General features: G+C 28.1%; 1 protein-coding gene across 1 annotated transcript; it reads left to right on the top strand.

Annotated features, from left to right (window-relative positions):
* The first annotated feature begins 3 nt into the window (after window positions 1-3).
* On the top strand, window positions 4-8506 carry LOC412274 (plexin-B). The gene is made up of 8 exons (XM_006559157.3): window positions 4-786; window positions 917-1095; window positions 1422-2002; window positions 2094-3019; window positions 3168-3571; window positions 3632-4124; window positions 4196-7954; window positions 8068-8506. The coding sequence occupies exons 3-8, from the start codon at window positions 1585-1587 to the stop codon at window positions 8173-8175; spliced, it is 6108 nt and encodes a 2035-aa protein (XP_006559220.1). The 5' UTR covers window positions 4-786; window positions 917-1095; window positions 1422-1584; the 3' UTR covers window positions 8176-8506.
* The last annotated feature ends 4494 nt before the right edge of the window (window positions 8507-13000 follow it).

Genomic DNA, 13000 nt, shown 5'->3' with positions numbered 1-13000 from the left:
TTTCTTCTGTTCCTTTTAAATTAAATGATTTTCTAAACTCTAAAGTATTGAAAATGTAGATAAATTCAAAATTGTTACAATACGTTTTACCATTGAAGCATATAAACAGTACAGGTTTTCATCCGCGGGAGGACGCGATATCTGTAGTTTGATATCATACAACTAAAAGAAAGAAAAAGAAAGTTAAAAAGAGAGAGAGTGATAGAAGAGAGTCAAGAAGAGACACTGAACCGTGGGAAAAGCTTGATGAGAGCAAGAAAGAGAGAAAGATAATGAACAAGCGGCGCATGCCGCAGCCACGGCCCCCAACTTGCTCTAAACTCGTGCAGCCTGTCGCTGTCGGTCGAATTTTAATGGCGGCTCATTCTGATTTCATGTTTAGTGTTATTATCAAGTGACGAATGATATTTGTATTTTTTATGTATTATTAAAGAGAACAATAGCAAATTCTATTGAATTTCGAGTGTATGATATTTTATAATCTGAAAACTGTATCGGAGATTTGTATCAAAGACAGTACATATTCGTGATGTGTAGCGACTCTAGCGCACGAACATTCCATCGTGTAGTCGTATTATACATTTTGTCTTTTTCATGAAAAAGTGGTTGTATGTGACAAATTGAAGTGGATTGGTTTTATTTTATACATTACATGTACCGATATATATATGTATATATATATATTATATATAGATATATATATATGTAGAAGAAAAATTACACGAGCAAACTAATGGTCATATCAGATCGAACGAATCGAAGCTGCAAACTTTTCTCAGCTTGAAGGTAATTTTTTTCTTTTTGAGTAATTATTCCAAAATATATTCATATTCTTGTGATTATTTTGAAAATATCTATGAATTTATGAAATTTTATCATATGTTTTAACTAATTCGTTCTGTTTGTATTTTGTTAGACAATTATTGATAAGTAGTAAAATACTCTTGTCTTTGTGCAAAGACACTGGCTGTAACTGTCAAGTGCAGCTATGCTGCTTACACTAATGAAGGGCGGTGCGTGCAACGAAGTTACTCAAAAAGTGTGGAGCCATCTGCCCTAGCCTGACATCGACGAAATGTTTTAGTATCGAAATCGGTCAGTGATATGTTATTTATATTTACTGATAATTATTTCAGATTATTAAAATTATTAATTATATATGTTTTTAGAAAAGTATCATAAATTTGATAATATATAAATCTTTGAAACAGTTTAATATATTTCAATTATATTCTAATATATTTTTTGTTTTTTTTTTTTTACAATATTTTATTAATAATTATTATTATGCTTTTTTTGTATGAATCAATATATTCTAAATTTAAAAAATGATATATAATTTTTTTTTTATTAATTGATAAAATATTTATGTAGTGCATTTTAAATTTTTTTAAAAATAAATTGGTTTTGAAATATTTCAGAGGTGCCAGGCAATGTGCATCATGTCGGTGCCTGGATACATATACAACTGGTAGTACTATACGATACTAGCCTTCTTCAGTGGGATATATACCCTTATTATACTTTCTAAGCTTCCTACCCTAAACTTGTACATGCACAAACGCACACGCATAGCGTGTGCGCATGTGCTTTATCAACTTTTGCCTACACATCATGAGATTCTTGGGATTTATATCATTTCCCATTTCGGCTACTGTGTTATCTTTTAAATTGCTGTTACCACTTCATCGATTATTCTTTTCATCCATGTCTGTTGCCACTTGGTTTCTGGTGGTATTGGTAACTGCAGCCATAGATACACCTGCTAGTACTGTTCCATCTGTGCAAGAAAACAGATCTTTACATATTATAACACAGTTTCCTATGGGAGATAGTCAGAGATATGGATTTTATCCTTTAGATCCAAATACAACGAGAGAAGGTGCCCTTCGATTTAATCACCTTACTATAGATCCTATAACAGGAAGATTATATGCAGGTGCCATCAATAGACTTTTACAATTAGATTCTAATCTCAGACTGGAGGAATATGTTTCAACAGGTAAATATTATTTCTTTTTGTAAACTATATATTTTATAAAAGAATTCTAATTAAAGTTGTTAAAAAAATTCTTATAAATTATTATCTTCAGGACCAAGATTGGATAATCCTCAGTGCCATGCAACAGGCTGTCCTTCTAGAGACATAACTACATCTTTAATGGATAATGTAAACAAACTATTAATTGCTGATCTTGAATCACAAACATTAATTGCATGTGGTTCCCTTCTTCAAGGTGCTTGTGAAAAGTACAAAATGTCAAACATATCTATTAAACCGGAGTTCATTCCCCATAGTGTAGCAGCAAATGATGAAAATTCTTCTACATATGCTTTTATTGGACCTGAAAGATACAATGCTTGGGGACAAACAAATATACTTTATGTTGGTACTACATTTACTAATAGAGGAGATTACAGACACGATGTGCCTGCTATTTCCAGTAGAAATCTTCATAATTTAGAATTTGCAGAATATACATTTAATAAACAATCGATTGTATACATCGATGTAAAATATCGAGATCATTTTCTAGTTAAATATGTGTATGGTTTCAATGCCAGCGATTATGCGTATTTCGTATTAGTACAAAAGCAATCTCATCTTCCTGAGGAAGAGGAAAAGGGTTATATTTCTAGATTGGCTCGAAGTTGTATCAGTGATCCAAATTATGATAGTTATACAGAAGTGACATTACAATGTACTGTCGATTTGGGAGATGGGAAACCACAATTTTATAATTTAGTACAAGATGCAAAAGTAGCACCGGCTGGTAGTGATATAGCTACACAACTCGGTATTTCAGTTGGTGATCCTATTTTTGTTTCTGTATTTTCGCCAAGTAGAGGGATTACAAATGAACCACTTTCTCGCTCAGCACTTTGTGTTTATAGTTTACAAAATATTGAAACAAAATTCACTGAAAATATTCATATGTGTTTTAATGGTAGTACTAAATACAGAAATATGGGCTATGTCAGTGGTCCTATACAAGATGGAAAATGTCCCACAGCAGGAGTAAGTGTAAAATATAAAAAATTTTTTTTATAAAAATATTATAAAAATATATATATATATATATTATATATAAATAAATATATATATTATATATTTTTATATTGTTATTTTATTAATTCGCATTTTATTAATTTTCATATATATTTAGACAACAGGAAATATCTTGAATTTCTGTGAAGTGGGTTTGAAGATTTCTGGAATGTCGCCAATTGTGGGAGAAGCAATTTTATATTTTCCCGACGAATTCATCACTTCCGTAACAGTAGCTAATACAGAAAGTCACACCGTTGCATTCTTAGGTACTAATGATGGCGTCCTCAAAAAAGTTTTACTTTCTGGAAACGAAGCATTTGTCTATGAAAGCATTATAATTGATAAAGGAAACAGATTGATGCCCGATACTTTAATTTCACCAGATGGAGAACATATTTACGTTTTATCAACTTCTAAAATTTCTAAGGTTCAAGTGGAACATTGCAGTAGTTATATTAATTGTAGTAGTTGTTTAGATGCAAAAGATCCTTATTGTGGGTGGTGTTCATTAGAGAAAAGGTAAATATGCATGATATGTTTTATATTTTATTATATACATAAATTTTTTTTTTTTTTTAGATGTACAGTTAGAGGAGATTGTCAGAAAGCAAGTCACAGTAGTCCAAGATGGTTGTCTTTAGGTACAGGACAACAATGTATTGACTTTGAGCAAGTTCTTCCAGATCGTATGCCTATCAATCAAATGACCACAGTTCATTTAACAATTCGAACTTTACCCGAATTACCAGCGGGAGCGAATTATAAATGTGTTTTTGGTAACGCAGAACCTATAGATGCATTAATGACCGGATTTGGATTGTCATGTCCTACACCATCTGTTATTGAAAGACCAAATATACCAGACGGAGCCGATCATGTTCTAGTACCTCTATCCGTGCGTTCTAGTGAAACCAATAAAGATTTTGTCTCACGAAATTTCGCATTCTTTGATTGCTCTAGACATACTGTTTGTACAGAATGTGTAAAATCTCAATGGGCATGTAGTTGGTGTGTATATGATAATAAATGTACACACAATACAAGCTGTCAAGGTATCATTTCAGGAGAAAATGTAAGTTAATATAAAGATTGTATAGAATATAATTGTATTAATTATTCTTAAAAAAACGTTTATATTTATAGAATCAAGCGAATTTGGCTGCACATGGTGCACAATACTGTCCCAGGTTTGTGCAACGCGAAGAACCATTGATGTTACCTAATAGTGTACCTAAAGAGATAATGCTCGAAGTTGAAAATTTACCACATCCTCAAGTAGGACACACTGGTTTTCAATGCATCGTTTCTATTGAAGGTGCCAATTTAAAGGTACAAGCTCGTGTTGATAGCAGTCGTTTTATAGTTTGTGATAAAACGGTTTATTCGTATGAAGCAGCCACCGGTGAATACGAAGCAGAAATAACTGTTGTTTGGAATATTAACCATCACGTGGATAAAACTACTATTATTCTTTATAAATGTGAAGTGTTAGGTTCACATCGTGAACATGCAGATTGTTCCCTTTGCGTGACCAGAGACGCGCGTTTCGAATGTACTTGGTGTGGTAATAGTTGCGTGTATCGACATTCTTGTTTACACTCCCCATTTACAGAGTGTCCAAAACCGAGGATAGATATGATTAAACCTTTAAGTGGACCGATCGAAGGTGGTACGTTAGTCACTATTGAAGGTAGTAATCTAGGGCTAAAAGAAAGTGATGTGGATGGAAAAATACATATTGGTAATACTCCATGCATATTAGTTGACTATGAAGTATCTGTACGCATTGTATGCCGTACTGGAAGACACGAAGCAACAGATACTGCTTCTGTAGTTGTTGGTAATGATGCTGGTTATACTGAAAGTGCAGTATTATTTAATTATAAAGATATAAGATTATCTGGTGTTTATCCATCTGTTGGCCCACAAAGTGGTGGGACTCAACTTGCTATTACTGGAATGTATTTGAACATTGGTAGTACTATTTCAGCTTATTTGGATGAATTACCGTGCCATGTTAATGCCACGCAAGCGAGCAGCACAAGATTAACTTGTGTAACAAGTAAATCTGACAGAGTAAGAAAAATTGACAGACTGACTCTTAGCATAGATGGTGCAAATCGCACTTTAGTTGGTAATCCTTATAATTACACTCACGATCCCACTATTATGGAGATTAAGCCACTAACAAGTTTTGCTTCCGGTGGTCGCATGATCACCGTACATGGTACCAATTTAGATACCATTCAAAAACCTGAAATGGAGGTTTACTTTGATAATGAATTGCTACCTGTGAATAGAACAGTTTGTACAGTATTAAATCCAACACAGATGGAATGTCCAAGTCCAAGCGTTGCTAAGCGTTTTATGACTCTTCGTCGCAATGAGCGTGCTACTGTTAATGGTCAAAGTACACCATCTCAATCACTAAAATTAAAAGAATCTCAGTTATCCTTAAAAATAGCATTTATTATGGATAACGTAGAAAGTGTTCGAGATTTGGAAAAACATTTTAAAAGTCTTAGAAATCGTTTACTTTATGTGGAAGACCCGAAATTCTTCGCCTTTCCACGGAACATCAAATTATATAAAGGAGATACATTAGTTATTGAAGGAGAAAATTTGATTTTTGCTAGTGATGAATCAGATGTAAATGTCACAGTTGGAACAATGCCATGTAATGTGACATCACTTGCTTTAACTCAATTAGTTTGCATTCCTCCTGATCAACAACCATCTGATACAGACGAACTCGGAATTAAAACTGAAAATAATCTACCTTTAGTAGTGGTACGTGTAGGTCGTAGTCTGAGGTTTCCTATTGGTTATCTGCATTATGAAGTGATTAAATCCTATCCAATTCCACCAGAAGCCATTGCTGGAATAGCTGCTGGCACTTTTGGTCTTGTATTTTTATTTGTTTTAGTGTTAATAATATATAGAAGAAAAAGCACACAAGCAGAAAGAGAATATAAAAGAATACAAATACAGATGGATACTCTAGAAAGCAATGTTAGAATGGAATGCAAACAGGCATTTGCAGAACTACAGACTGATATGACTGATTTAACTGCAGATTTGGAATCATCTGGTATTCCAACTTTAGATCACAAGAATTACATCATGAAAGTATTTTTTCCTGGTGTCACACATCATCCCATATTAAATGATCCTAGATCGCGTAGTAATATATCTCGAACAAATTATGACGCTGCCATGATCCAGTTTGAACAGTTAATTAATAATAAATACTTTGTATTAACTTTTATTGAAACCTTAGAGGCTCAAAAAGACTTTAATATTAGAGATAAAGTGAATGTTGCATCATTACTTATGGTCGTCCTGATGGGTAAGATGGAGTATGCAACTGACATACTTATGAATCTTTTATTAAGACTTATTGAGAAGGCGGTAAATACGAAACATCCGCAATTAATGCTTCGAAGAACTGAATCTGTGGTAGAAAAAATGTTAACGAATTGGATGGCACTTTGTATGTATAATTATCTTAAAGATTATGCAGGTTCCTCTCTATTTTTATTATTCAAGGCAATAAAACATCAAATAGAAAAAGGTCCCGTGGATGTGATTACACATGATGCTAGATATTCATTATCTGAAGAGAGACTGCTTCGTGAACAAATTGAACATAGTGTAGTTACTCTTCATGTTGTCCAAGATGATCTCGATGAAAAAATTCAATGTAAGGTATTAGATTGTGATACTATAAATCAAGTGAAGTCCAAGATTTTAGATGCTCTCTACAAAAATACTCCTTTTTCGCTGAGGCCGTCCGTTCATGACGTAGATTTGGAATGGAGACACGGTAGAGGCGGTCATTTAACTCTTCAAGATGAAGATCTCACAACAAAATGTAGCGGCGAATGGAAGAAAATAAATACACTGGCACATTATGGTGTCAAGGAATCAGCAGTAATGTCATTAATTCCTAGACAGAATGATAGTTTTTCTGTCGCTTGTAAACCACCATGTCACAATTGCAAACCATCACATTATCATCATCAACAACAATCTATTCATCATCATACCCATCATCACCATTTGCATCGTCATGCAAATCATTGTTCGTCCACACATCTTCCATCCACACCTAATCACAATTTAATTACTCCTGTAATGTATAATCATCCAGTCAGTGGTTTATACTTTGAATCTCATTCGCCACCGATTATAACAGCAAACGGTGACGTAGAAAGTGGTCATGGTGGTAATCAACGATTATATCATTTGGTAAGGCCTATAGAAGAAAGTCATTATCCGCCAGGTATGGGTTTTACTGGTAGCAAGCATCATCATCCGGAACGAACACACAAAGCTATCCCTGAAATATTTTTAACAAGATTATTATCGACGAAGGGTACTGTTCAGAAATTCGTTGATGATTTTTTGAATACAATATTAACAGCGAATGAAGCATTACCTAGTGCTGTAAAGTGGTTGTTCGATCTTCTGGACGATGCCGCGAAGCAACATGGAATTGTTGATCCGGAAGTACCACATGCATGGAAATCGAACAGTTTACCTCTAAGATTTTGGGTGAATTTTATTAAGAATCCAGACTTCATGTTTGATATTAATAAATCAACCACGGTTGATTCAAGTCTGTCCGTGATCGCACAAACGTTCATGGATTCCTGTTCAATGACGGAGCATAGACTTGGAAAGGACTCACCGTCAAATAAATTACTTTTTGCTAAAGACATACCACATTATCGAGAAAAAGTAGGTCGTTTTTACACAGATGTACAAAGACTGCCACAAATCACTGATCAAGAAATGTCTAGTGCCATGCAACAATTAAGTGCATCACATGCGAACGAATTTGATGTGATCGCAGCACTGAAAGAACTTTATATCTATGTCAGCAAATATTATGAACAAGTAAGTATTAATAAAATAAAATTAATATTTTATTAATATTTAATTCTATTTATTAGGATTTCTAATTTATCAATAATTTAATTAATATTATAATATTTTAATATATCATATAGATCCTAGAGGCCTTGGAGACAGACGCGGGCTGTCGCAAATTACATCTAGCCCACAGGCTAGAAAATGTGGCGTGCACACTTGAAGGAGAGGAAACCAGTGCCTGCTGACATAACCTTCTCATTGCCATCCCAGGACCCGTCAATCTCTCCAGAAATACTGATTAGTGCCTCCATTTCATGCATCAGATACACCTCGTTACATATGTACAAATCTACATCATGTGAATAACAATGCCGTAAAAAAATTTGTGCGATTTCGTTAAGGCTAGTCAGGCGATAGTTTTTCTCAGGATAATTTATCCTGGTTGTAGTATTTACGTCTATATGTCATAGCCGTATCGAAATTCGCTCGTAAACACGTACAGATATTAGTAAAATGATAAAAGGAAAAATTTATCCTTTAAATTAGATTTGTTTATTAATGTTATATATTTCATTTATTTTAATATATATATATATATATATTTTTTTTTTCTTTATAGTTAGCATTTGACATTTTTTGATATGATATATTAAAAAAATATTTTAAATAAAAATTTATCAGTTTCTGATTGGATGTATGAAAATATTAATATGTTTTTTTTACATAAAATAATCAAAATAGTCAAATGACATATTTTTAATATTATAATAAATTTAATCTAAAATCTAGTATATTGTGGCCTTAAGATAATTATATATATATTATTAATAAATAATATTATTAAATAAATCCAACAGTATCAATAAAATTGTAATTATTATATACATTTAAAACAATACTTAATTAAAATGAAAATTAATATTAGAGAAAAACTCTAGGAATGCAAAATATATGTATGTAATGCAATATATATCAAAATGCTTTATTTGAGATGACAATTAAAAATGTAATGCAAAGATTATAAAAGATGAATATTTGAAAATAGATTATAATAATTTATTATATTTACCGTATTATTTATTATTATTTATTTATTTCGTTTATATATTCTGTTATGATTGATGTTTATAAATTTTGTTACAAATTTCCTGTTATTTTAATTATATAAATATAATTATTGTTACTGTTGGATTTATTTAATAATATTATTTTAAATATGTAATTTAATTTAAATAAATAATTTTCCATTAATATACATTTGTATTGATTAGATTTAAATTTTTAAATTCAAGGTCATAGTTGTATTTACCTTAACATTAATTATAATTTTGTTATATCTATGATCATGAATATGCAACAACTTTTTATGGAAAAAAATTTTTGAAAAATTTAAATATATTAATATGTAACATACCTGATCAGAAACTGAAAAATTTTTATTTAAAATATTTTTTTATCATATTATCAGAAATGCCTGAAAAATTGTAATTAAAAATACATAAAGGATATATCTTATGGAATGTTAATATATTCATGGAATAAGATTTTTGAAAGATTGATTCTAAAAATCAAAACAAAATTAGTTTATAAAAATGTCGAAAATGTGAGATAGGAATATAGTACGATGATATAATGAAAATAGAGCGGTTTTTTTTTATTTTTTTATTTTATTTTTATTTCGCTAATATAAATTTAAATTGCTTATAATTTAATAAATAAATTTTAATCAACATTTTTGCAATTAATTTTCGTAATATTTAATCTTTAATAGTTAACTTTTTTAAAATATTAATATAACGAATATTAACAATCGAAATATATATATATATATATATATATATAAAATATAATATTTGTAAGAAATTATAAAAACAATAAAGAATCTCAATGCAATCAATAAAATTTCCGTTAAATAAAAGATATAATTTGTTATATAATAAAAAGTATATCTCTTCAATAATGTAACCAAATATTAATTAATTTCTTGCATTTAAGATTTGAGATGCAAAATTCATGTAAAATATTTATAACAAAGAAAGAAAAAAGTAAAGAAAATTAATGTTTTCATTTTTATTGTTGATCAAATGTCTATACGTGTATACGTAATATATATAACAGGAAAAGAATATAATGTGTAAAATTTAAGTGAGAAAAAAGCCATAGTGTCCATCAGACTGTCTGTACAAAAAAAGTACGGCAGCAAGTAGTCTGTGATCCGAGCACAAGTGGCTATGCCTACTATCTTCATTATGATATATATTATTAATATGTTATATATTATATATATATATACATAAAAAATATGTAAAGCAAAGATCACAACATACATCTTCATGGATTATAGTGAGCTAGTTAGAGAGGGTCTATATATGTATTATAATATATAATTCAGAGTGAAAAATTCTTTCAGAAATGACAAAAGAATGAATGAAGAGAGAGAGAGAGAGAGAGAGAGAGAGAGAGAGAATGATATTAAATTAAGATAGTTAATGGTTAAATGAAAGAAAAAATTGGGAAAATAAAAAAATTGTAAGAGAAGTTCAGACTACTCTAGGCCTATATATATATATACATATATACATATATATATATATATATATATATATATATATATATATATATATAATATGTAAAAAAAAAAGAAAACACAATTTTTTTATTATTTTTTCTTTTGTTTATCTTTTGACTTTATTTTTATCTATTTTACACAACTACATTTATATGAATATGACTGTTGCTATGATTTGTAAGATCATTATATACATCATATAATGATTTTACAACTATTATAGGAGCTATATTATAATTATTATTGCTCTTACTACAATAGTTATATAATAAGTTATATTATTACATATATAGATACAATTATCTATTAATTGTCTATTCAACAATAGTTATTATGGTATATCGTTAAGCGTGAAACACATAATAGTTGCAAAAATAAAAAAAATCTTTTATATTGTATATCAGCAAAGAACGATTTCTAGACTCTTACAAATACAGATTAAAAAAAAAAGAAAGAAAATAAAAAAAAGAAAATGCAGTAGAAACAAATTTTATACATGTCCAGTTATATTTTTGCCGTTCATTAGATGTTTGAGATTTTTCGCCACTTTTAATAATATCATAATTAAATGCATTTAAAAAAAAGGAAATTTAAGAAGATACAACGATAAACAGTATTTTTTTGCGATTCATTATTTTCATTATTTTCTTTTATCTAAGACTCCTTCAGTTTAAAAATTGCATCTTTTAATAAAATATTATCTTTGAATTTATTTATTATTCTGATATATATTAATATTTAACAGTTTAATTCACTGCCCATTGTGCACTGCCAATTTTTCTCTATGCGCTTTTAAAAATTGTTATATTGAAATAGAATTATTTAATATTCAAACTACAAAAATTATTATTTGATAATTTAAATGGTAATCTAGGGATGCTGAGGTTTAAGCTCATTCTTGTACTTAATTAACATTTTCATGTATTTTATCTATTTCTAGAACTTCTCAGCTTCCCTGTCATTGACTTATGTATCTTTCTATTTTATATGAATTGTATTTATTTATATTTCTTACAGACAGATATTGAATTATCTATTCGAAAATAATACGTCAATCTGCTCTATGTGATTTATTATATTATACATATATATTATACATATATTTTATTCACGTATATATACTATATATATACAAGTAATCATTTTTTAATTAAATATTAAATCATTTTATTGAATTTTTTTTTGTCTATGTAAAATGATGATGGAACATTGCAAATATTCTATTATATTCAAATTTAATCTATATCGAAATTATATAATGATTTAATTTCATATATATCATATTATTTCATTATGTATTTCATGCAATATAATATTACAAGAATGTATGATATAAATGATAACAGAATAGAAAATGAAACTTGCAATTATCGATAAATTATGATTATATATATCTGTTCTATTATTATTTTTTTTGTAATATTTTAGAAATATTATTTTGTATATATTTCAATCTAATTCTTCTACAAAATTAAAATTTTCTATATTGATATTGAATATCACTATAGAATAGATATGATATTATATATACCATAGATTTGAAAATTATTTTGCTAAGTATTTTTATTTATGGAACATATTTTATTTGTACAATGAATTTATAGTAAAAAATATAAAAATTATTTTTATTTCGTAATTAAAGACAATGCAAAAAAAATTTAATTCAAATGATTCTATAAAAATTTCAGCAAAAAAATAACATTTATTAAAATTAAAAAAAAATATTTATAAATATAGTTTATTAATTTTACTTAAAATATTCTTTTTCTATTTTGCTTAAATTTAATTGTAGGAAAATTCAGAACATTTTAATAATTATACAAAATTTGTTTATGACAAAATTTGTTAAACAAATAAAGTTATGAAAAATATTTTTGTGAATAATATTTGTAATTCAGTTATATTAAATTATTGATGAGTCTTCCAAAATGAAATTAATTAATTTTGACTTTTAATTAGCATTATTTTATTATAATTTTTTATGCAAATTGTATGTTGTCTTAGTACAAATATTTATATTATAATTAAAAATTATGCAAATATATATATACAAACACACACATATACAAAATTTCATTTTAATAATATTAGTATTTAATTTAATAATATTTTAGTAATTTTTATTATTAAATTACTTTTTATCATTTCTTTAAAATATTTTTAATCTAATAAACTATTTATAATGAAATATATTGAAACAATCGTAAATTAAAAATCGCTATTGATATTATTTAAATAAGATGTTTGTTATATATATTTATTCTATTTCAATAAATATTGAATATTTTTATGCAATATTTTGAAAATAGAAATAGTATTCATATATTAATGATAATGAAATTGTGAAAAACAAGTCATTTGCATTACAATGTTGGAAAACTTATTAATTTAAAATTTACTTAAAAATTTAATAAAATAATTATAAGTTTTTTTTTATTAAATATTTTCGAAATGATGAATTTTCTTTTATTTAAATTTTATTAACATAATGATTGAAATAA

This window comes from Apis mellifera, linkage group LG7, assembly GCF_003254395.2.
Source record: "Apis mellifera strain DH4 linkage group LG7, Amel_HAv3.1, whole genome shotgun sequence".
Lineage (NCBI taxonomy): Eukaryota > Metazoa > Arthropoda > Insecta > Hymenoptera > Apidae > Apis > Apis mellifera.
Note: the sequence above shows the minus strand (reverse complement) of the source record. Positions and strands in the feature narration are given on the sequence as shown.

Bases quoted from the DNA above. Each gene is read 5' to 3' on its own strand.
- LOC412274 (XM_006559157.3), top strand. From the start codon at position 1,585: ATGTGCTTTATCAACTTTTGCCTACACATCATGAGATTCTTGGGATTT. The intron at 3,572-3,631 runs GTAAATATGCAT...TTTTTTTTTTAG, and splicing joins TGGTGTTCATTAGAGAAAAG to ATGTACAGTTAGAGGAGATT. The intron at 4,125-4,195 runs GTAAGTTAATAT...TTATATTTATAG, and splicing joins GTATCATTTCAGGAGAAAAT to AATCAAGCGAATTTGGCTGC.